Source organism: Macrotis lagotis, chromosome X (assembly GCF_037893015.1).
Source record: "Macrotis lagotis isolate mMagLag1 chromosome X, bilby.v1.9.chrom.fasta, whole genome shotgun sequence".
NCBI lineage: Eukaryota > Metazoa > Chordata > Mammalia > Peramelemorphia > Peramelidae > Macrotis > Macrotis lagotis.
The window spans coordinates 629,348,782-629,373,313 of record NC_133666.1 but is presented as its reverse complement, the minus strand read 5'-3'; the positions used below and the strand labels follow the sequence as shown (position 1 = coordinate 629,373,313).

Genomic DNA, 24,532 nt, shown 5'->3' with positions numbered 1-24,532 from the left:
AAGGAGAAGGAGAAACTCATACAGTATTTATGTTGGAATTTTCCTGGGTTCAAGTAATAGCTAGGTAGTATAATGGATAAAGTATTAGAATTGGAGTCAAGAAAACCTGAATTTAAATCCTGCTTGAGACATTTAACTAGCTGTGTGACTATGAACACAGTTTCTCTTAGTCTCAGTGTTCCAATCTATAATTTGGGAATAATAGTGGTACTTATCTCACAGGGCTGATGTGAAAACTAAATAAGATAATGAGTATTAAGTTCTTTGTAAACATTAAAATGCTCTATAAATGCAAAATATCAGTAACATTATTATTATTATCTTTGGCATATAAGTTTTATTTTGGGGAAGTTTGGAGAAAATATCTATATTCTACCATCTTGTTATTCACAAGACCTAAAATTCTATAAGTTATTTATCATCTAAATACCAATTTTCAGAGTACCAACTATGTGGCTGGTTCTGTGGTAGGGTTTGGGAGAGTATGGAGGCAAGTGTGAGAGATCATTTTTCTACTCAAAGGGATTTCAGCCTAGTTGAGATGTGATAGTATCAAATTCAATAGAACTGTAAGGATGGAATAAAAATCAGAGTGTTTATATAGTACTTAAGATTTGTAGAACTCTTTGAAAATATAATCTTATTTAATTTTTACAATAACCATGGGAAGAGAATGCTATTAAAAATAATTAATTAAATTTCCAATTGTATGCAAGGGTAGCTTTCAACATTTTTCTCTTTGTGAACTTTTGAGTTCCACATTTTTCTACCATTTTCCCTTCCCTCTCCCTTCACCATTGAAGCAAACAATATAGGTTGAATATTTACAGTCTTGTTTAACTTATTTCTATATAATGCTTGGAAAGATGAATTAGAAATAAGGGAAAATAACTTGAGGAAGAAAGATAAAAACATTGCAGAAGTTTAAAAGTGAAAATAGCATGCTTTACTCTGCATTCAGAATCCATAGTTTTTCCTCTGGATGTGTATGGAATTTTCCATCACAAGTCACTCAGGATTGTCCTTGATCACTAAACTGTTGAGAGAAGCTGTGTCCTTCATTGATCATCTCACAATGCTACTGTACAGTCTTCTCTGGGTTCTACTCACTTCGATCAGTAACAGTTAATGCAAGTCTTTCTATGCTTTTCTGAAGTTAGACTGCTCATGATTTCTTACAGAACAGTAGTACTCCAATACATTATTATTATACCATTATTTATTCAGCAATTCCCCAATTAATGGACATCCTCTCAACTTCCAATTTTTTACCACTATAAAAAGAATTGCTTTAAATATTTTTGTACATGTGGGTCTTTTCCTCTTTTTTATAATCTTTTTGGGATACAGACCAAATAGTGTTATTACTGGTTATATACTGGAGTATGCAGTTTTATTGTTCTTTGTTCCAAATTGTTCTCCAGAATGGTTGATCAGTTCACAAAGATGTATAATATTTTAGTTATCATTTTGCAGGTGAGGAAACTAAAGCTGAGAGAGTTTGAATGACTTTCCCAGTTAGCAAGTATATAAAGTAGGATTGAATTGAGGATTTTCTGATTCCTGAATTCAACAATCTATCCTCTGTGCCACCTAGCTACCTGTGGTATTAAGAATACTAATAATTGGTTGCTGAGGATATTAATGTGATGACAAGAGCACTGGATTTGGAGTCAGAAGATCTTTGTTGGGATTCTAATGCTATTACAACCTATGTAACTTCATACAATTCCTAAACCTCTCTCAGCATCAGTTTCTTTATTTTTATGTAACATGTGTCCTATCATTGTTCTCCTGTGAAAGGAAAGATCCAAAAATATAATAAACCAGTGTGCTTCAAGTTTGAGGAGGCACTTGAGTTACTTGTCAGTCATTGGTTGCCACCCTCTTTTAATTCTCTTCTCAATCTAAGCAATTAACAATCATTCAGATCTCATTTTTTTTGGTTAAATAAGCAGTTTAATTCAATTTGTAAAATCATAGTTAGAATAAAAGTACTGAGACTTGAAGAACATATAGCAATCATCACTTTGCAGTCAAATCTCTGGGTAGGTTTGGTCCCACCATTACCCTGGTTTGTTAGGATCATTCACACACATTTTCTCTACCTTCTGGAAATTACTTTGTTCATCTGGACTCATTTCTCTTGTTCCCTATCTACTATATCTCAGAACTCTGGATGATCTTCCAGCCACAAATATCAAGTCTAGTCTGTTTTCCACTGAACTGTCAAAGTGATCTCCCAGAGCTCAGGTCTGATCATGTTTCCCTTCAACCCCCAATCACCCAGATCAATAAACTCCAATGCCTCCCTTTCACCTCCAGGACCAAATACTAAATCTTCTATTTGACTTTCAAAGTCCTTCATGATCTCCTTCACTTCCAGTTTTCTTATTCCTGATGCTCTCTCTGTACATATTCTTTGAGTCAATAATATCAACCAGCCTCCTGGCTTTTCCTAGCAGAAGACACTCCATCTGTAGGCTCAGGCATTTTCACTGATTGTCCCCCATTCCGAGAATATTCTCCCTCCTCATTTCTGCCTCTTGACTTCCCTTGCTTCCTTCAAGATCCAGCTCAGATTCCAATTTCTCCATTGTTTTTGCTAATCCTCATATTCTAGCAACTTTTCTCTTTCTATCCCCAGTGTTGAACACATTGCCTGGCAAATAATAAGCACTGACTGTGGGATTACATATATTACTCAACCCCCAACTATGATCCTACATAATCCTTCTCTCTGAATTCCAGATGTGGATGAATGTGCAGATTCCACAGTCTGTCCACCATATGCCATCTGCATCAACAACCCAGGAAACTACACATGTGTCTGCAAACATGGGTTTGTAATGGGGCCTGGAATGAAGTGCCAAGGTACATGGCTCTGTAGAGGATTTCTGTAAAATATATCTAGTTTTAATGAAATGAGGTCTGCAAATGAAAGAATTTGAACCTTGTTCTATTTAGATGGTTGGTTAGATCCTTCTCTCTCTTGGTTTGCTGAGTGAATCATGTATCTTTCATGCCTTTACATCCCAGATGACTCTTATTGATGGCATTCTATAAATTCTCCACAGAGGAGTCAGTGAATTAGAGAATTCCTTTATGTATTTTTTTAACTTTTATATTTTACATACCTATAAAGTACTTGAACTGTCCATCCTTTATCCTTCCTTCTTATGTCATGACTGGAACATGTTTTTACATACCATGCATCTATCTATTGCCTTCTGGATACCTTGTAGCATGAATTCTTTTAAAATTAGGATGAATGGGATGCCAGGCATATTATGTCATTGGGGGAACAGCAGTATGAAAACTATGGGCCTACATGACAATGACATCTTAAGAGGCAACACAAGACAAGAGGAAGAAGGCTGACTTTGGCTTTTTGTTTGTTTTTGGTTTTGTGGCACAATAGGGTTATGTTTCTTGGCCAAGTCACACAGCTGGTAAGTATCAAGGGTTTGAGAGCAGATTTTGAATTCAGGTCTTCCCAGACCAGAGCTGGTGCTCTAGAGAAGGCTAGATTTAGTCAGAGGTTTCCTATTCTTTTGCTTTTTAAATTTTAAAATATTAATTTAATTATTTAAAAAGGCCATATTTCCATATCTTACTCAGACTGGAAGTTCAGGGACAACTCAAGAGTTTATCCTCAATGAATTGGCCCAAGAACTTTAACATCCTTCATTTTTCTTCTAGTCTGATTTGTCATTCCTTAGTCAACTTCATGCTCCCTACTCCTATGGACTCAAATTCTTGAAGCTGGACTTAATGTGGGCATTCTATCTTCTTAGCCTACTGCCTCCAAACTCCTGAGCTTAATCTTCATGGCATCTGGGATTATAGGTCAAGGGATGATACCCAGCTGTCCTGAATTCTAATCCTAGTCTTGGCCCTCAGGCTCCTTGTCTAAACAATGTGCTGGAGAAGGAAATGGCAAAACATTCCAGTGTCTTTGCCAATGGAAATGGAAAAATGAACTGCTGGAGATGACTGAAATGCCTGAACAACAAAATGGTGTGATTCCCAATCACTACATTAAACTTAATAGCCTTGCTTTGGGCAACTCTTTTGACTAAATTCATCTTCTACCTAGATGTGGATGAATGTTCCCAGAATCCCCTTGTTTGTGGTCCTAATACCAAGTGTACAAATGTCATCGGAAAATATAGCTGCAACTGTTTGCCTGGATTCTCTTCTCCCAGGGGAAATTCTTGGATCCCTGATAGGATCAGACCCTTCCAATGTACAGGTAATTCTCCTGGTCACACTGTTGACTTGAACTTGTGTCTAGGATTATCTCACCTGAACTTTATTTTGTGACTTACTGAAAACATCTCCCCCCTGCTCTGCAGATATCAATGAGTGTCTCAATGACACAGCCTGTCCTCAGTATTACACCTGTTGGAATACTCCAGGGAGTTATGACTGCACTTGCAATGCTGGCTTCACCTTTAGGAACTCTCAATGTGAAGGTATCAGGGACATTAAGATATGATCTATCTTGGACTTTTCTTAAATACATTTTATCATTTATTTAACAATTTTTTGTTTTTTCCCCTCTTTTGTGAGAGGCCCTGTGAAAGTATATAAACAAACGTGGGAAATGGTTCTTAAATTTAGAGAGGTTGTAATCTAATTGGAAAGGTAGGACATATTTTCTGCAATATACTTAGAAAAACATGCAATAAGAAAATAAGTTCTTCAAGTTTCTATATTGGCCTTTATGCAGAAGCAGTTGATACAGAAAGAGCCTGAATTTGCAATCAGAAAATCTAATTCAAATTCCCTCATTACCTCTTTCAACCAAAACTGCTAATTCATTTGACTAGAAAGGTCTGGAGATACACATACATGCACATATATACATATTTACATATAGATAGATCATTTTTTCTCTCTGCTTTCAGAAGTTGTCAAATTGATTCAACACTCAATTCTCTTTTTAACTTTCTTTAAATACTCAAAAGGTCATTTTAGCTCACCCTTCTGAATCCTGCTAGACAGCCACAAATAAAACACCAACCATGCAGCAGGGCACAATCCTGGCTCAGTTGTTGCCCTGGCAGCTATTTCTTTCTCTTCCTTCTTCGGCAATTTCTCTGTGCTGCTCCTGCATCTTTCTTAGAAACGCAACCAATCAAGGTTATGCTGACATCAAAATTAACTGGAACCAGTCACAGTAATTAGTGGAAACACTGTTTCTCTAGATCCCAGAATTCTATCCCATTGGATACATTCTACATATTCATCATAGTCCTGGCAAATAATTTAACAACCAACTCTCCAAAAAAAGTAGGTATAACACATTTTAAGCTTAAAGTACATGATTAATATTTTCTACACTACTTTCTTAAGTTTCAGCAAAATATTTAATCAAACCCTAATTTGTAGCATTTACATTGAAAATTGAACAAATAGGTCTGGTTAGCGAGTCCTAGCTGCCTCCAGAACACCCCTGCATGTAAAATGAAAGGTTTGTAATATATGATTTCTAAAATACTTACCAGTTACTCAACCATGATAGCAGGATGATACTGCCAATGCTGTTGCCATCATTTACAGCTGTAAGACATGGCAAGATAGACCTGCTTATGCCACGCTTCTGAGTGTAGCCAGCACTAGATTAAAATGTAATTGGGAAATATTCAACAAAAGAAACAAAAATACAATAAAACATTACATTTAATAACTAAATCATCAACTAAATCAACAGCATTTTTAGAGTATAGGAATTCTTATTGACTTCTATTTTTATTTGAATTTGATACCACCACTTACTCCAGAGTCAGAGTCATGCAATGCTATGGATACCCCCATTCCCCCACCTCTTCCACTTCCAAATATTTTACCTAGTAGTCAATCCCCAGCAAGTTGCCAAAATCATATGAATATCTCCCCTAGTTGGCAGGATCTACCACAACTTGTGATCTATTGATATGGCCTTTGCAAACCTAAGTATGACTTCTATGTCTTGAAAATTCACCAGGGAAGGAGTTTAGGAAAGAAGGGCATGTATATATGTGTGTGTGTGTGTGTGTGTGTGTGTGTGTGTGTGTGTGTGTGTGTGCATGTTATAAAAAAACTCACAAATTAGTGACATCCTATATATATATATGAGAAACTATGTAATGTGAAATGAGTTAAATAATACGACCCAACAAAAAATCTCAAAGGTACCACAGGAAATGTACATGTGAATGTGTGATGTGAACAGCCACAAGGGGAGGGAAATCTCATTGGTTTAAGATGGTCATTTGGTGAAGATGAGATTTGAGAAGGACCTCAGAGAGAGGGCAGCTGTGGCAGTATGGATCAAGCATGGGATGTAATTAGGACATAAGATTGGGGAATACTCAGTGTGACTTTGAACTGAGCCTTTCTGAGGCTCAGTTTCCTCAAGTATAACATGGAGATAAAAAGTTAAAAAAATATGTACTTCACAGGGAGAAATGATTATAGGATCATCGCTTTAAAGTAGCAGGGATTTTAGAAGTCATCTAGTCCTACACTTTCTTATCGCCCCCCCCCCCCAGAAGAAATTACAGTACAGAGAATCATTCATAATTTGCCCAAGAACATACAGGTAGTGATAGAATCAAGATTTGGACCCAGTTCCTCTAATTTCCTGTCTGGGGCTCTCCCCACTACACCATGGTCAGTTCATGTACATAAAGTATTTTGTAAATCAAAGCTATTATAATTAAATATTAAAATATTTTTAAAATTTAAAGTAATGGGATTAAGTGACTTGCCCAAGGTCACACAGCTAGGCAATTATTAAGTGTCTGAAGCTGGATTTGAACTCAGGTCCTCCTGACTTCAGGGATGCTGCTCTATCTACTATGCCATCTAGCTGCCTCCAAAGCTATTATTAAAGAATGGTTAGGAACTGGATGGACAGGGAGGAAGGAAGAGAGATCATTCTAGGCAGAGAAAATGGAATTTGCAATTTCAATCTGTATGCCTGAATTGGCATTGTAAATTTATGTTGATGATTATCTTGGTACTAATTATTACTTTAAATTAGCATTAAAAAAGAGAAATGTTTTATCTGATGCAGTTTGATGTAATGCCTTGAGATTCCTTGAGAATTAAAGGAGCCTAGGATCAAATCCTGCTTTTGCTACAGTTGGCTGTGTGAACCTGGATATCATGTCCTAAGTAACTTTCTAAGACTATGGAAGAATCATTAATTATTGTTAGAGGAGCTCTCTCTCTGGGAGCTCCACAGGCCAAGCAAAGCAAAACATACACTTCCCCTTATTAGATGCTTAACATTAAGCATATAAAAAAATCTATCCTGTGTTTTCATTGGAATAGAAAATTCTTCCTATTGGAGAAATTCCTTTTACCTGTGTAGATTGATACCTCTGTGATAACTTACCAGTTCAGAGCAGTGGTGTCTAAGTCAAATGGAAGTGAGAATCACCAATCTATCCATAAGAATTCCTGCAGTTGCATATTAACTTTGTTTTAAAATGTACTGTTATATATATAGTTTATTGAATTTTTATTTATTCTGTTCACTATTTCCCAAGTACTTTTTTTTTGTTTTTTACATGGTAGTGGGATTACGAGACTTACCCAAGGTCAAACAGCTAAGTAATTAATTGTCTGAGGTCAGATTTGAACTCAAATCCTCCTAACTCCAGAAACAGTGCTCTATCTACTGTACCACCTAGCGGCCACCCTAAGTATATTTCAATCTGGTTCAGGCTGCACAGTGGAGTGCTGTAGGCTGTGTGAATGCATCACTTCAGGGTTAGAGGATTGTCTGGGAGACTGAGAAGTAAAGTCATTTTTCTGGAATCCTCACACAGTGGGACTGACCTCTGGCCTTCCCTCCTAGGAACTGGTTCGCTCTAGTACATCTGCATGCCTCACTTGAATACCTATATAAAACAGACTTAATACAATCCAAAATAAAGCCAATACAAAATTTTGCTTAATAATCTATATTTAAATGGATTATTTTCATTGTCTTAGTTATAGTGATGTTTTTCTATTGCCCCCTATATCCCTGTCAGGATTCATTGGTTCATCATTTTTTTAATCAGTTTTTTTTATTTGATCACAGTGTGTACTCAATTCTCTGAGTTTTATTTATTTTTTCTCGGCATAATTTCATCAAAATCTATCTAGATTTCCTTGGCATCCTCATACTTATCCCTTTTAATTGTATTGTAGAATTCTATTTTACTAATGTACTATAATTTATTGAACTATTTTCCTTTTAAACATTTAGATTGCTTCCAGGGTTTTTAATTTCTTTTTACATGTTATAATTATGCAAAATCTTTGAATAGATGCCATTTTTAAGATTTTTTTTATTTGGGGAGGAGATAATAACACTAATAACAATAAAGTCATAGTATATATTCACAACAATGGCTTGCCCAAGGCCACACAGCTAGGTAATTATTAAGTGTTTGAGGTTGGATTTGAACCCAGGTACTCCTGACTCCAAGGCCAGTGCTCTATCCACTGCGCCACCTAGCTGCCCTCCACTGTGCCACCTAGCCACCCTAGGTATATTTTTTAAGGATAAGACCTGCCATTTGCAAGGAATTGCATAATATGATAGGTATACAATGAGCCACTCATATTATTGACAATTTTTATATACTTTTCATAAACATTTACTTAGCAATTAAGTTAAAAAATAATATTATTGATTCTAAATAATAACAATCAAATAAATAATAAAATACATCACCTTACATTTGTAAACCCTACAATACAGTCTTTCGGAGTTGCATATGATGGAGGAAAACTCATGTGTGGGTTAACTCACATCTTGGAACTACAAACTTACATATCATAAGTCTGCTCAAGAACTTCTGTACCACAGAAAACAAAAGGTTTCTGTTCCATTTTTAATCCTTACCACTCTTTTCCCTTCCCCTCCCACATACTTAGTAATATTTTATTTTTTCTAATTCCATGTAAAGATAGTATTCACCATTCATTTTTATTAGATTTTGAGTTCCAATTTTTTTCTTCCTTCCTCTTTCCCCTCCCCACTCTGGAAGAGAGCAAGCAGGCAATCTGATATAGGTTATATATGTACAATCATGTTAATTATGTTTCTACATTAGTCACTTTGTGAAAGAAGAATTAGAACAAAAGAGAAAGATCATGAGAAAGGAAAAAACTGAAAACAAAACAATGAAAATAGTATACATTGATTTGTATTCAAACTCCATAATTGTTTCTTTGGATGTGGATAACTTTTTTCATCATGAGTCTTTTGGAATTGTCTTAGATCATTGTACTGCCAAGAAGAGCTAAGTCTACTGTAATTAATCATTACCCAAGGTTATTTTTACTCTTTACAATGTTCTTTCCCCTGGTTCTGCTCAATTCACTCAACTTCAATTCATGTAACTCTTTCCAAGTTTTTTTGAAATCTGTCTATACATCATTTCTTATAGAAAAATAGCATTCCATTTCATACATATATCATAACTTGTTTAGCCATTCCCTTGCTGATGGGCATCCCTCAATTTCCTATACTTTACTGCCACAAAAGAGCTGCTGTAAATATTTTTGTACATTTTTTATGATTTCTTTGGGATTATAGACTTAGCGGTGGTATTGTTGGATCAAAGGATGTACACAGTTTTATAGCCCTTTGGATATAGTTCCTTGTTGTTCTTCAGAATAGTTGGATCAATTCCCATCAATTTCCATCAACAACTGGTAAGTGCTCCAGTTTTCCCACTTCTTCATATATGTGTATGTGTGTGTGTGTGTGTGTGTGTGTGTGTGTGTGTGTTTCCTTTTCTGTCAAATTAGCCAATCTGGTTAGTGTGATGTGGTTTCTCAGACTGGTTTTGATTTTCATTTCTCTAATCAATAGTGATTTAGAGCATTTTTTCATATGACTAAGGATAGCTTTAATTTCTTCATCTAAAACTGCCCATTGATCAACTGGATAATGACTTCTATTCTTATAAATTTGTCTCAGTTCTCGATAAGTTTTAGAAATGAGGTCTTTATCAGAAACACTAGCTATAAAAATTGTTTCCCATCTTTTTGCTTTTCTTCTAATCTTGGATACATTGATTTTATTTGTGCAATCTGTTTTTTAATTTATTTATACTCAAAATGGTCAATTTTGCATTTCATTATCTTCTCTTTTATCTGGTCATAAATTCTTCCCTTCTTCATCGATCTGACAGGTAAACTAATTCTTGCTCTTCTAATTCGCTTATGTTATCATCCTTTATGTCTAAATCATGTGCCTATTTTAATCTTTTCTGAATATAAGGTGCTAGATGTTGGTCTATGCTTAACTTATTCTATGCTATTTTCAAGTTTCCAGCAGTTTTTGTCAAATAATGAGTTCTTATCCCATGATTCTTACCATTCTTAAGTTGGAGAAATCTTCTGATGCCCTCTACTCAAAACAGTCATCATGAACTTTTTCAGTCAACTACTATCCTTATAAGGGCATTTACAGTGTAAAGAGTTCCCTTTAAGCCAGAAAACAGCAAAACATAATTCAATAATCTGGAAGCTGAAATGAGCAATCTGAACACACTTCTAGGAAAAGCAAAGTAGTCCCCAAATACATTTTAGTCATAAAACATATATGCAAATTAGTTGTTATATCATCATGCTTTTCCATCTCTAATGTTCTCAGCATGATCTTCCATTGCGCTGATATCCTTGTAATTATGTTTATTTTCACTTCTATTTCACTAGTTTTAAAATATATGTTTTATCTCTGCCTCTTTAAAACTGTTATCATACAGACCAAACAAGGCATCATTCTATGTTGACAATGTCTAATTTTCATATCTACACTTCAGATAATTTTCTCTCCAAAATTTTGCAAAAACCATCTGAAAGCTGTGATTCTTCATACATATATTAGCTGGCCTTGGAGTCAGGAAGACAGGTGTTTGAATGCTTGACTCTTATCAGCTGTGTGACCTTGGACAAGTCACTTAAACCTGATTGCCTCACATCCAGGGCCATCTAGAGTCTTCATGATTCATATCTGGCCATTGGACCCAGATGTCTCTGGAGGAGAAAGTGAGACTGGTGACTTAGTCCAGCTCCCCATCACTCAAATCCAATTTACATGCTTGTCATGGCATCACCTCTCTGATATTGTGGCCTTCTTTGAAAATGGACAAACATTATGATTTTATATATTTAAACAAGGTATTTTTAAAGCATATTAAGCATAAAAATATTTGGTCATAACAATGGTAATATTTAATATCATTTTACGATCAATATAAATTTCTTCCTTTTTCCAAAAACATGTTTTTTTATATCTCAGTACACTTTACATTTGTTACCAATGAGTCACCAATTTTCACCAATGGTGGAGAGAATCTCTCACATCATGGAAATCATCCATTCAGGCCCTTTTTTTCCTTTCTTCTGCCCTACCCTCTGTCCCCCACCATGTGGTAAGTAATCCAAATGTTATTACTCCCATTTTGCAGATGAAACTGATCCTGAAGGAAGAGAAGTGACCTGGTAAAGGTTCTGACTAGTGGCAGCTAGGATTCTTCTTGAAGAATCAATATTGTTATCTGTAGAATCCAGGGTTTGAGAGAGACTTCTAGCTATTATGAGCTGTTCTTAACTTGGGGGGAAGGAGGTAGGAGAAGATATAAGAAAAAGAACTTATACCCTGGACACAGTCACATTCTGTACATTCTCTAAGAAGCTATCATTTTTCCAACCTTTCTATTATTTATTCCCGTACACCACTCCCTTCTAAACAGCTGGGAGAATGAGATTTTTTTTTTTACTTTACACAGACATATGGGGAAAAGGACACAGCTGGAATGTCCTCTAAGTCTCTAGACCTGATCAGGTGCACAAGGAGATTGTCTTTGATTTGGGGTTCCAATGGTATTTTGTTGCAAAAGTCAGTTTGTGGAACTTACTTGCATTTTCTTCTTCAACCCCCAGAAATAGATGAATGTATGGATGCCACAGCTTGTCCAACACATGCCACTTGTACCAACACACTAGGAAATTATTTCTGCACCTGCAAAAATGGATATAAGTCAAGCACTTCAGAAGTGAGCTTCCGAGGACAAGGAATCCTGTGCAAAAGTGAGTAAAGAGATTCTTGTGAAGTCTGTTTCAACTGATCAGCAGAGAGGGGCAGATCTTGAGAATTCTTTATTCTGGAGAGATGGAAGCAGAGAGGAAGACCCTTTGTGTAATCCATAAGGAAAAGAGACACTTGAATTAGATAAAAGATAGCTCATCCATCCAGACCTAGAGTATCTCAAGAAAAGAGTGTTCTAGGGCCTTGGTGGTAGTGGGATGGGGTGGATGAAAGAAAGTGAGTCTCTCTTCTGTTCTGGATAGACCATCTTGGGAAGGACATGGAAAAAAAGAGGTAGACAGAAAGCCTACTTAGCCAAATAGACTTGAGTTTAAGTCACCTTCTTTATCTATACTACTGATATTGTGTAACCATGGACAAATTCACGTAATGTCTCAATACTTTAGGCAAATCAGAGATGTTTTGTTCAGTCTTGTTCAATTCTTTGTGATCCCATTTGGAATTTTCTTGGTAATGATACTGGATTGATTTGTCATTTCCTCCTCCAGCTGAGGAAATTGAGGCAAATTGCATTAAGTAACTTGCCCAGGGTCCCATAGCCAGTAAATATCTGAGGCTGATTTGAACTCAGGTCTTCCCACTTGAACACTTGATGGAATTATAAATTAAATTTGTATGTTAGCCCCACAGGGTAGAACATAGGTGCAAGGAATGGAAACTGTAAAGAGGACAGGTTTGGCTGTATTTTAGGATGGGAGGTTTCCCCCTTACTGGAGGTCTTCAAGGAAAGGCTGATGAGTACATCTTGTTATGTTAGCAATACAATGTCTTATTGACTCATGTCAGGAAGTAATCCTTTACCACAGAAACAACAAGGGAGCCCAAATTGCAGGGAAGAAGTTAGATAATCCCTGGGCTCTGGGAAACTCTTTTCCAAATTCCAAGGGAGACTTACATTTCCCTTTTTAGGCAGAACAGGAGGTGGGTCATATCAGGGGCTGACTACTTTGTTCTCCTGTCTCTGAAATAGGCAATTATTATTTCTATCATATTTATGTATTAGAAATCTGATATTTGCATTTCAGGGGTAAAATGCACTCTTAGTGATTCAGGGTAAAGCAACTTTTCCTTGTTTCTCTAAAGTGAAAGATAATAATGAGCTTATTATACACTAAGTCAGAGAGTTAGCTTTCTCCCATCAAATGCTTATTAGACAAAAGAAAATCAAAAATAGTGAAAAAAATTCTCTAAGTAAGCTACAAAACAATTACAATAAAAACTGAGGAGAAATTATGCAGAATAAATGGATCTTTGGCAGGATTGAGATGAAATCTCAGTTCAGTCAGGGGGAGACTATTTTTATCTGAGATGTCTCCCTTTTAAAATTTTTTATAATTTTTATTTTTTATTACATAAATCTTTTCTTTGTTTTCCAATTACACACAATGGTACTTTCTACCCATCATTTTTTGCAAGATTTTGAGTTTTACAATTTTTTTCCTCCCTCCCTTCCCCCCCTTCCCCTAACAGAAGACAATCTGATATAGGTTTTACATTTGTAACCATAATAAACATAGATGGAAATTGAACTTGTGGGATATGATCTAAAAGGAAGAAAGAAAACATTAGAGATATGACTACTTTTAAAAATTGAAAATAATAAGATTTGGTCTTGTAAACTCCACATACAGAGGGTATTCTCATGAAATGCCTCTCTTAGCAGCCTCTGGCTATGCAGGTTCTGGGAATCAAGGGACATATTCAGGAGAAGGAAGAGGAGTTGACTTTCTCCATCTATCTACAACTCCAGGGATTCCTATTCACCATTTCAAATTTTGTATCTTTCCTTTCTGAGTCTTTTTTTTTCAAACTGAGAATTCTCTCCTTTTCCAAATGCAAAGTAGTGTCTCCCACATGTATGGATTATCTTGTGCTCAGAGGTCTCTCTGTCATTCAAGAGTCATATGTCCTTATTCATATCCTGTATAGCATTCAGTATCATAGAGCTGTCTTTCAGAGAACTACCAGGGGCAGGTTGTTAAAGCAAAAACTCCTTCCAGGTATGGTTTTAGGGACCTTGCTACTGAAATTCCTTACAATTCTGAGATTCTGGAACTCTGTGCAATTGTAATGTGTTGTGTCTAGTGAGACATGAGTGTCACACTCAATGAATTCATTAATCATTAATCAATGATGAATTATTGATATAACAGAAAATAGGGAAGGTGCTGAGAGGAGGGAGACACTCTTTGAGGCTGGTGTGGTCAAGAAAACCTTCCTAGAATAAAGGACCTGGAGGAGGAAGAGCTTGCACTGATTTTTGAAGTATAGGAAAGAACTGCTATAAGGAAAGCCTCCAAACAGGGAGGGGGATCTTGACCTTAGACCAATTTAGGGTGGCTTTTTTTTAAAGTATGTTCTCTCATTTCTTCTCTCTAGGACCTCATTTCCCTATTTCTAAAAGTTTGAGGTTAGACTTCTCAGTGTGTGCTTAGTAAATGCAAAGGATACAAAGAAAGGGCAAAAACAAACAACTCCAAACTCCAAATTCCCTATCCTCAAGGAGTTTACATTGTAATGTTATCACATTAGTCAACATGTAAATAACTAGTTACATAGAATATTTATACAAAATAGATATGAGCTAATCTGAAATGTCCTAAACCATGGAGGAAGAAAAAGATTCCAAGAGAAGGAGGTGATGAGAAAGTTGCCTAATGTATGACAATATGTAGGTGAGACATGGAATAACGATAAAGAATAAAGAATAAAAAACAAAGTTAATATTCCAGTTTGCTCATTAACAAATAGGGAGTAAAGAGGAGTTACTGAAAAAATAAAGATTGTAAAGGCAGGTTAAGGCCAAATTTTAGGTCATTAAACATCAGGCTGAAGACTTTGTATTTAATATATCCTGGATGAAATAGGGAGCCACTAAAGGTTTTGAGAAGGGGAATCCCATGATCAATTTTTTTTTCAAAAAAGACTTTTCTGGTTATCAAGAAAAATAATAACAGTTCATATATATATATATATATATATATACACAGTTCATATATATATATATTAACTCTCAGCTTGCAAAATGCTTTAATTGAAATGACTAAATGAAGTAGGTGGCAGAAATATTTTCATATTCAATAGTCAATAGACATTGGATGACCAGGTGGAGCAGTGGATAAAGCACTGGCCCTGGATTCAAGAGGACCCGAATTCAAATCCGATGTCAGACACTTAGTCCTTACTCAGCTGTGTGACCTTGGGAAATCACTGAACTCTATTGCCTTGTAAAAAGGATAAATCAAATAAAAAATATTCAATAGACATTTATTAAACATCTACCTATTAAACACTGGTTTAAGCACTATAATATAACTAAGAAAAAGACAGTTCTTGCCTTCAAGGAGTTTACAATCTAATCAGGGAAGATGATATACAAAAAAGAAACTGAAAAGTGTTTGTGGGTGAATGTGAGGGCATTCCAGAGGGTACCTGGCACAAGGGCACCAACTGGTGGGAAATGAAAAGTTGGTTGAAAATTCTAAACCATTTAGGATTCAACTATAACATTCTTCCTATGAATACCAGTATAGAACACAGACTTGATGGGCTGGCTGAGAAGTGTGGGTAAGGACAGTTATATTACTAGGCTCTCACCTGAGGACCTTCCCCATCCTCAACCCATGGTTACCCTTACTTGCCCTGTATCTTGGCTTGACTGAAGCTTTGGTACTTTTAATTACACCTCATCTTGTTGAAACATAAATATACTTATTTTATTGCTTCCTAGGGATTCTTGTCAGATGCAAAGAAGACTTGGTGGATCAGGAAAAGGTGAAGCATTGCCAGAGCAATTCAACTCACCCAGTGTTTCCAGAATATGTAAGTGATAATTTTCCTAAAAATATGATATAGGGTCCCTTTGTTGCATTTGAGGGAATTATTTTAAAACTTGAAATAAAACTTTTAGTGGGTCTGAAGTATAGGGAAGGAGAGGACTGGATTCTAAATGAAGATTTTGTCTGGAAGGTCAACAGTAGATCCATGAGCCAGAAAGGCAGCTCTTGTTTTGTTGTTGTTCAGTTGTGTCCAACTCTTCATGACCCTATGAATCATAGCACATTAAATAGTTTGGGATTATTTTGATAAAGATACTGGAATGGCTTGCCATTTCCTTCTCCAGAGGATCAAGGTTGAGTAGAGGTTAAATGACTTGCCCAGGGACACATGGCTAGTAAGTGTCTGAGAGTGGATTTGAACTCAGGTCTTCCTGACTCCAGACTCAGTGCTCTATCTACTGACTCACCTAGTTGTTTCTAAAAGCCCTCATGAGGGCATCGGGCTTTCCTCCTTCCTTAGTAAATAATAGGAAGAAGACTCCAAATCTCTGGCTAGTATTTAGCCTGTGACATTGCATTTTAGTGGTTAAGTAGAATGTTTTAGATTGAAGGAGAATAAAATACCTAGGTAAGATATCATCAAGGCAAAGAAATCCTGTTGTAGGGAATATGGAGACTTGGATCTATATTTCTTTGTGCTGAGAGTCCTTGCTAGTGCGACTGTGCCAGAAGCTACCTGAGGACTTAGGCTTAGAAATAAATTAAATGACTGGCCAGTGATGACTGCCAGAAACACATCATTTTCATCATCGATATCTTCTGAAGTCTCCCCTATTCCTGTGGCTATATTTGGTTCAAAGGTTGTGGGACTTTGTTAGTCTATGGTTGCTTAAACCCTGAAGGATAGGCAAGCCAAATCAAATCAAGAAGTGTTTATTGGTCATTTACTATTTTTCAGACACTGCACTAAGCTCTAGGATATTAAAAAAGTAAACCATAGTTCTTACTCCCAGGGAGCTTACACTCTAATGAGGAGATAATAAGGAGACAACTTTGTACTGTATATATAAGACATATATATACATATATATATATATATATATATATATATATATATATATATATATATATAAATGCATTTATGTACTATACAGAAAAGAAGTATAAAAGAGAAGTAATCTTATTGGGAATGCAATGACAGAATGATAGAAGGGGGAATGACTAGGTAGATAATTGTTTGGGTTTCCTGCCCATGTCAAAGATCATGGGCCTATACCAACTCTTGTGGAAGGACTGATGACTACCATTGCAAAAATTACTGTGAAAATCATTGTGGAAGGTATGTTGCTGTTTATGATATTACTTCTAAATTCTCTTGCTTAGGATCCTGTTTACATTCTTCTGTATGTTTGATAAATAGCAAAACTTCAATTTTATCATTTATCCAGTAATCATTTATCTGCTTTTTTAAATCATAAAGTGAGTTCTGATTTCTTTGTAAAAAATTTTCTCTACTATCATTTTTCTCTAAAGTCTCATCATGTCACTGAGGTGATCCCAGGTTCTCAAGGGCTATTCCAAGGAAGAACAGTTTAGATTTGAATACGAGACTTCTGTCTCCAAATCCAGGCTTCTTCCCATTGCATCATGCTGCCAATGGATTGGGTGGTTTGAACCCAAGGTTCCAAAGTTTTAGGGACCTCTAATTTAACATGATCTTGTATTTTTTTCCTCTTTGGACACAGATTTCCTACTGTAAGTTAGTAGATTCCATTCTGGAAGACATCTGTGAGAATGTGTCTTTAAAGGTAAGAAATGAGTCGGAGAGGTCATCAGTATGGGAATTCATTGAATCAGAGATAAGGAAATTTAGAAATAGCTGACCAGAGATGAAAGGAAAGTGGGTCAACTAAAGACTTTAATGCAGGGTCGGACATTTAGAGAGGGCAAAAATTTAACACATATTCTACTTCAGCAGAATAGTAGGAGGTAAGGTCAGATGACACTTTGAGAAGATGCCCCAGAAGAGAGGAAAAGGATTTCCAGGGATCCTCCATTTTGCAGAGGAATTCACATCTTATCTTATTCAGATCCCTCCCTAATCAATTCAAGTGCTTCTGGACTTGATTTCTCGTTGATCCTTCCCCTTCCCTCTTTCCTTTTCAGGTACATCAGTTTCTCTCCTTCTCTCCCTTTATAAATAGCATTTTTTTTTTACCCCAACAAAGACAAGTGTGTGAGTAAGCAAAAGATGATGTGACCTCCTAACTCTTGCATTGGACTAAATTATTTCTGGAATCCCTTCCAACTCCAAGATCCTATTCTCTCTGGCACCAGTAGTGTATTCTACTCCCCTCTCCTATCCCAATGGAACTTTTCTTATTAACATTTAAACATTGGTATGGATCTTCTGTTTTTACATCGCCTTCATTTCTAAAGATACCCTTAAATTATCTTCCATCCAATGAGTAATCCCTTATAACAGAGAATGAAAAAGAAAAAAATGAGGGAAACAATTCAGCATCAACCCTATCTAATAGTGCATGAAATATTCCACATCCATAGTCCTCCACTTCTGCAACATTTTCTCTGGGTCTCTAACCTTGGTCATTATATTAATCCCTCCTTGAATTTTTAAGAGAATATTTCATATTGCTTGTTCTGTTTGGTGACTGAAGAGTGGAAAGCTTGGGTGCTTACTTCACTATTTACAATTCTTTGATTATGTTAAGATTTTTGCTTAACTATGGTTTTATTTATGCTTGCTCAGGGTGAGCAACATATAGGTAGGTTAGGGACTTGGGTTCTGGAACATTTTTTTCAGTGTTATGAAGGGATACAAGTTCCTCATGGCCTCTGTCTCACACTGATGACTTCTATTCTCCCCTCCCCTCCCCTCCCCTCCCCTCCCCTCCCCTCCCCTCCCCTCCCCTCCCCTCTCCTCTCCTCCCCTCCCCTGCCCTCCCCTCCCCTACCCTCCCCTCCCCTCTCCTCTCCTCTCCTCTCCTCTCCTCTCCTCTCCTCTCCTCTCCTCTCCTCTCCTCTCCTCTCCTCTCCTCTCCTCTCCTCTCCTCTCCTCTCTCTCTTCTATTTCATTTCTCATCCTCTTTATTCCATTCATAGAGCTAATGGATTGATTTGGAAATTGATCAGGATTGGCTTTTGGGATTGACAATGGAAAGAGAGGAAAGCACAAAGAAGATGAATCCCTTTCCCTATCCCTAAGAATATGTTGCCTTTCTCAGTGAACAAATTTAGATGTTACTGAGGGACTCTTGCACACTTGAGTATCTCATTATATAAAAATCAGTTAAGTATGTACTGAGAAAAGTCTTCTCTTCTGACAGAAAGCTGCTGAGAATTTTGCATCAGTTCTCGAAGAAATATCCACATGGCACATCTTGAGAAAGGAGGAGGCCTCAACCTTGGCAACAGTTTTTCTGGACAGTGTAGAAAATGTCACATTGTCAGCTATTGTCAGTCTCTCTGGGAACACAAGTCAGACAGTGAAGAACAAATATTTAGGTAGGAACCACTACCATTTACAAGTTGAAAATGATTTCCTTTTTTCTTTCTTCCCTCCCTTCTTTCCTCCTTTCCTTTCTTCCTTCTTTTCTTCCTATATTCATTCAATATACCACATACAAAGCACTACTTAAAGTCTAAAGAAAATACAACATTTTTATAAAAGTGTCTCTACTCTTATCAAACTCAATAGTGAATAAGTCATAAGCCAAGAGAAACTGTGGTAGAAAATAATCCAAGAGAAATGTATCAGAGAGATACAAATTCAAAGTTATTGGAAGTTTGAGGAGGAAAAGGTTATTACTGACTGGAAGGATTTGATCAGGGAAGGCTTTATGAAGGAGGTGGCATTTCCTTTTCTAGGATTCTATGATTCTCAACATTCTAGATCTGAACAAGCCATAAAAATAGTCACCCCAGAGATCTCCCAGTCAATGACTTTCCCACTCCCTGTGTTCCAAGTTGTTGCCTTTCAGTCTTAAGCTCATTATAGATTTGGGCATATTGGCAGGTAGACTTTGCCTCTATCTACTTGCAGTGTTTTTTGCCTTAGCTCCAGCTTCTTCCCACTATCCTGCCTCCTTACAGTTCGATCACTTAGGTTTGAACATTTCTGTAGCCTCCTTCCTTCAGCCTCTGTCTTCATCTCTCTGCTGTCTTTGACTCTTCCCTGGAATTCAAAATTAAAGCACTCTTAAATCTGTTTTCAGATCAGTTGACTTTGAATTTCCTCCTTTTACTGAAAATTTGGGCCATAATATCCAAGGTTTTTAGAGCACTAAGAGCTTTTAGAGGTTATCTTATATAACTCCTCTCATTTTATAAATGAAGAAAGTGAAAATGAAGAATGACTTGCCCTAGGTCACAGTAGGCATAGTAAATGGCAAAACTAGGATTTGAAATGCATGTTCTTCTGACTCCCATTTGGTGCTCTTTCCACAATTCAGTAGTCTGACTCTTTATTAGAACTGTAGAAGATTAATTCTTTGAAATGTTTCAGAGAATTTTGGTGCTAGGAGATGTTATCCAACATGAACTCTTCCCTCCCTTTCTAGAGATTGAGAGTAAAGTCATCCAGGACCACTGCCTGGGGGAATTTTTAGTCTTGTCAGCTAAAGGTGATTCTATGAAGATTGATTGCAGGACCATAAATGAATCTGTATCCATGGGCACATTATCAGGTGGGTCAAAGCTTGGGGGACTGGGGGGGGGGTGAGATTATTTGAAGGAGATGAGATTATACAACTTGCCTGCCTTCCTGCAAGTTCAGAAAGGGACCCATTTTAGCCTCACCATTGGGGTTCTGCTAAGAAGATGTTATTGTCCTGGTCTATTCCTTTCCTTCAGTGAAAGTTGTAAGCATGCAATTAATAATGGACCATTGGATAGGTACCCAAAGGTTTTCTAAGTTCTTTACAACATGATACTTGATCTGTACAACAACCCAGTGATCTAAGTGCTATTAATATTATTATTTATTTGTATAGTAAGGAGATTGTTCAGTGAGGACCTAGTGCTTAGAAAATGCTTAATAGCCATGTGGATTGGTCACAGGAAGGAAACACAACAAGGAATCAATCTTATTTTTCAATCATTTTAGTCATGCCTAACTTCATGACCTTATTTGGTTTGTTGTTTGGTTTTTTTTTTGGTCAGAGATACTGGAGTGGTTTGTTATTTCTTTTTCTAGCTCATTTTACAAATGGGGAAACTAAGGCAAACAAGGATAAGTGACTTGTCTGGGGTCACACAGACACATAAGTGTCTGGGGTCAAATTTGAGCTCAGGAAGATGAGTCTTCCTGACTCCAGATCTGCCATTACCCAATCTTTTAGAGCAGGCATAATAATCCACCTAAATTGGTAGTAAATAGAAGCTACTGAACATGTTCTAAGGACTGGCCCCTCTTTGGTTAATTCTTCCCGCCGCATATATACATACATATGTGTGTGTGTGTGTGTGTGTGTGTGTGTGTGTGTGTGTGTGTGTGTGTGTAAACTAAGGATCAGAGAAGTGATTTGCTTAGGGTCTCACATTTAGCAAGTGATTTAATCAGAAGTAGGACTCTGATTTTCCTGATCTAAGTCCTCTGCTCTTGTAGTCTGCTCTATTGCCTCTGAGGAATGGTAATATGATCTTTAAAGAATCATACACAGCTAGAAAAATTTAGGCCAATCTACTTCTCCTTAATCTAAGGCCAATGTTCTTTCTATGATACTTTTTTATTCATGTCAAGTATTGATTTAATCTCTGGAGATCACAATCTGATAGCTGATCATCCTAACTGCAATTTCTAGTGTTCATAATAAAGTAGACATAACATATATCTTTCTATTTGACCAGCCATAACATAGATACTTCCATTTGACCCTCACATCAATGCTAGAAGGTAGTTAGTGCAAGTTCCATTACCCTCATATGGCAGATGAAGGTCAGGGAGATCAAGTTAAAGGCTGAATAAGTATGTACTATGGACCCCAGAACTGCTACTCTTTCCATCAGACCCAGTCAGACCTTAGTTCAGATAAAGTATCTCTGTCCCACAAAGGGAGGACCTAAAAGTCTAAGGGTTCTGCAATGGCAGTCTTAACAGAATGAGACACACACAAACTCTGGAGGATATTGTTTACAGCCTGGTTGAAGATACAATTAAATATGCAAATAAATGTCTAAACTAATGGAGTCACTGTGATGGCTAAGAATGTGGGTCCAGTCTCCCTGGGGCTTTTTTTTTTTTTAGTTTTTTTGCAAGGCAAATGGGGTTAAGTGGCTTGCCCAAGGCCACACAGCTAGGTAATTATTAAGTGCCTGAGACCAGATTTGAACCCAAGTACTCCTGACTCCAGGGCTGGTGCTTTATCCACCGCCACCTAGCCACCCTGGCTTTTCTGATGATAGTTAACAGATCTGCTTTTCCAAGAGACTGTCATAATCCACCTATGAAAGAAAAAGTAAGGCAAGCCTCATCACACTGGGTTGATACTAATGACTTTACCAATATCATGAGTTTTTAAAGGACAGATTAGAAAAGTAAATGGAGAAGAAAGTAGGATTGAGGAGTAAGTAAGAAAAGTATTTCATTTATTTAAAACTTCATTTTTACTGGTTAATGTTATCAATAGCATATTAAAATAATAGTTAAACTATTATTTTAATAAATAAAAATGTTGATATTTCAATTTCATCAATTAATATTTCTAGCATGTGTAATGAATAATACAGGTTTAAATAAATTATAAAGGTATATTTTAATTATATTAATTGTATATAAATTATTATATATATTCTATTATGTTATATGATATATTCAGTGATTATGATTGTGTCATAATCATATAATATATATACATATAAACAAATTATATTTAAATATAATACATAACTATATTTTTATTTTAATATATTACTTCACTTTTTCATATAAAGAGCATTCTCCCTAAGGTACCTATTTATCAAACTGGCCTTGCTTTTCTGTTTCTTGAACTTTGCATTCCATCTCCTGCCTCCTTGTGTTTGGAATGTGCCCCTTCTTCACAGGTCAGCTCATGTACCACCTTGGATGAGAAACTTTTCCAATACAGCTTTTGAGGCAGTTAGGCAATACCACAGTACACAGAGTAACTGAGTCTGGAATCAAGAAATTGTTATTGTTGTTAAATTGTTTCAGTTGTGTCTGACTCTTTGTGATCCTATTTGGGATTTTCTTGGCAAAGATACTGGAGTTATTTGCCAATTGGAAACTGAGGCAAACAGGGTTAAGTGACTTGCCCAGGATCACACTGCTAGCAAATGTCTGAGGCCAAATTTGAATTACCAAAAATGAATCTTCCTGACCCCAATTTTGGTACTCTATCCACTGTGCCATACTGCTGAAATTAGGGAGATCTGAGTTCAAAACTAAAATTAAACACTTCTTAGCTCTGTGATCCAAGAAGGTCACTTGGTTTCCTTAACCCCCAAATGTAATATGAATAGCACTTACCTCTCAGTGTAAGGATTGTGAGGATCAACTGAGATAATACTTGTGGACTGCTTAGCCTGGCCCACATCATGCTCTTAATTGTTATTGCTTGTTCTTTCTCCTCAACTGATCATGAATATAGTGATCAATTTACTTATATCCCTTCAGTGAAAAATGTAAACTGCTTCAATTAATCGAGAAAAATTTATTGTTCTGAAGTGACAAAGACTAGAGTGAAACAGTTCCTGCCCTAAAGAAACATAAATTCTAATGGTGGAGATAATATGACTATAAATAGTTATATTCAAAATAGATACAAAATAGAGAAAACAAAAGGGAACTAGAAGGGAACAATCAGGAAGGGTCTCTTGAGCAGTCTTGAAAGAAAGGAGGGATTCAGAGTTCTTGGAACTGTTTTTGTCTCAGTAGTCCCAGGGTGTAAATATATTCTCAGAAAACTGTGGCATTTATTTAATGCTTGATGTTGAAGTCTCATAAAAAGTTCAGCAAAACCCCCGAATTGGATGACTGTACCTGAGAAGGGGGAGTTAATTTCCATTTGAGGAGTTTTCTGTTGAACAGGAAAGAAGCAACAAAGTTTATAATTTAGTTATGTGGCATCAACATCATTCCTGATTATTTGTCTTGAGTCTTTTTGCCTTATAGGTTTGCTTTTGTTGGCACAAGCTGCAGTCATTGTGTAGATTGCTTTCTCTGGGTTAGACTTTCTTCATTCTGCAGTATTTCATAGGAGATTTCCTATATTTCTCTCAATTCTACAGATTCATTGTTCTTCATGGCCCATTAATATTCCATTTTATTCATCTACTATAATTTGCCCAGTCATTCCCCAGCACATTGTCTGTTTCCCTGTATTTGCTTTTATAGATAGTGCTAATATCTGTATTTAAAATTAAAAATCTTGGTAGTCTGGGACATTTAGATGGAACTGGAACCAGGGACAGCAGTACTGAAATGTCCGAGGAGAGAAATCTGACAGAGGATGCTATTGTGTGCTATGAGTATTTTTGGTCCATATTGGCACTTCTTTTCTGGAACTAAGAGAAAAGTACATTTGACATTGAAAAAAATGAGATTATTCTCAACAACCATCTAACATTCATGAAATTCTACATAAAGTTTTGTGTCAAAACT

The 24,532-nt window shown here is 36.4% G+C and overlaps 2 protein-coding genes across 3 annotated transcripts in view; both read left to right on the top strand.

Annotated features, from left to right (window-relative positions):
- The window catches only part of LOC141500485 (putative adhesion G protein-coupled receptor E4P), a 258,858-nt gene that overhangs the window by 124,449 nt on the left and 109,877 nt on the right, over window positions 1-24,532 (top strand). The window lies entirely within an intron of this gene.
- The window catches only part of LOC141500484 (adhesion G protein-coupled receptor E2-like), a 118,527-nt gene that overhangs the window by 75,613 nt on the left and 18,382 nt on the right, over window positions 1-24,532 (top strand). Inside the window, exons 19-26 of the mRNA XM_074203683.1 lie at window positions 2,752-2,874; window positions 4,100-4,255; window positions 4,359-4,478; window positions 11,947-12,093; window positions 15,843-15,934; window positions 17,637-17,699; window positions 19,239-19,416; window positions 20,472-20,597. Coding sequence (XP_074059784.1) covers window positions 2,752-2,874; window positions 4,100-4,255; window positions 4,359-4,478; window positions 11,947-12,093; window positions 15,843-15,934; window positions 17,637-17,699; window positions 19,239-19,416; window positions 20,472-20,597 — 1,005 coding nt within the window. The remainder of the gene's footprint in view (window positions 1-2,751; window positions 2,875-4,099; window positions 4,256-4,358; window positions 4,479-11,946; window positions 12,094-15,842; window positions 15,935-17,636; window positions 17,700-19,238; window positions 19,417-20,471; window positions 20,598-24,532) is intronic.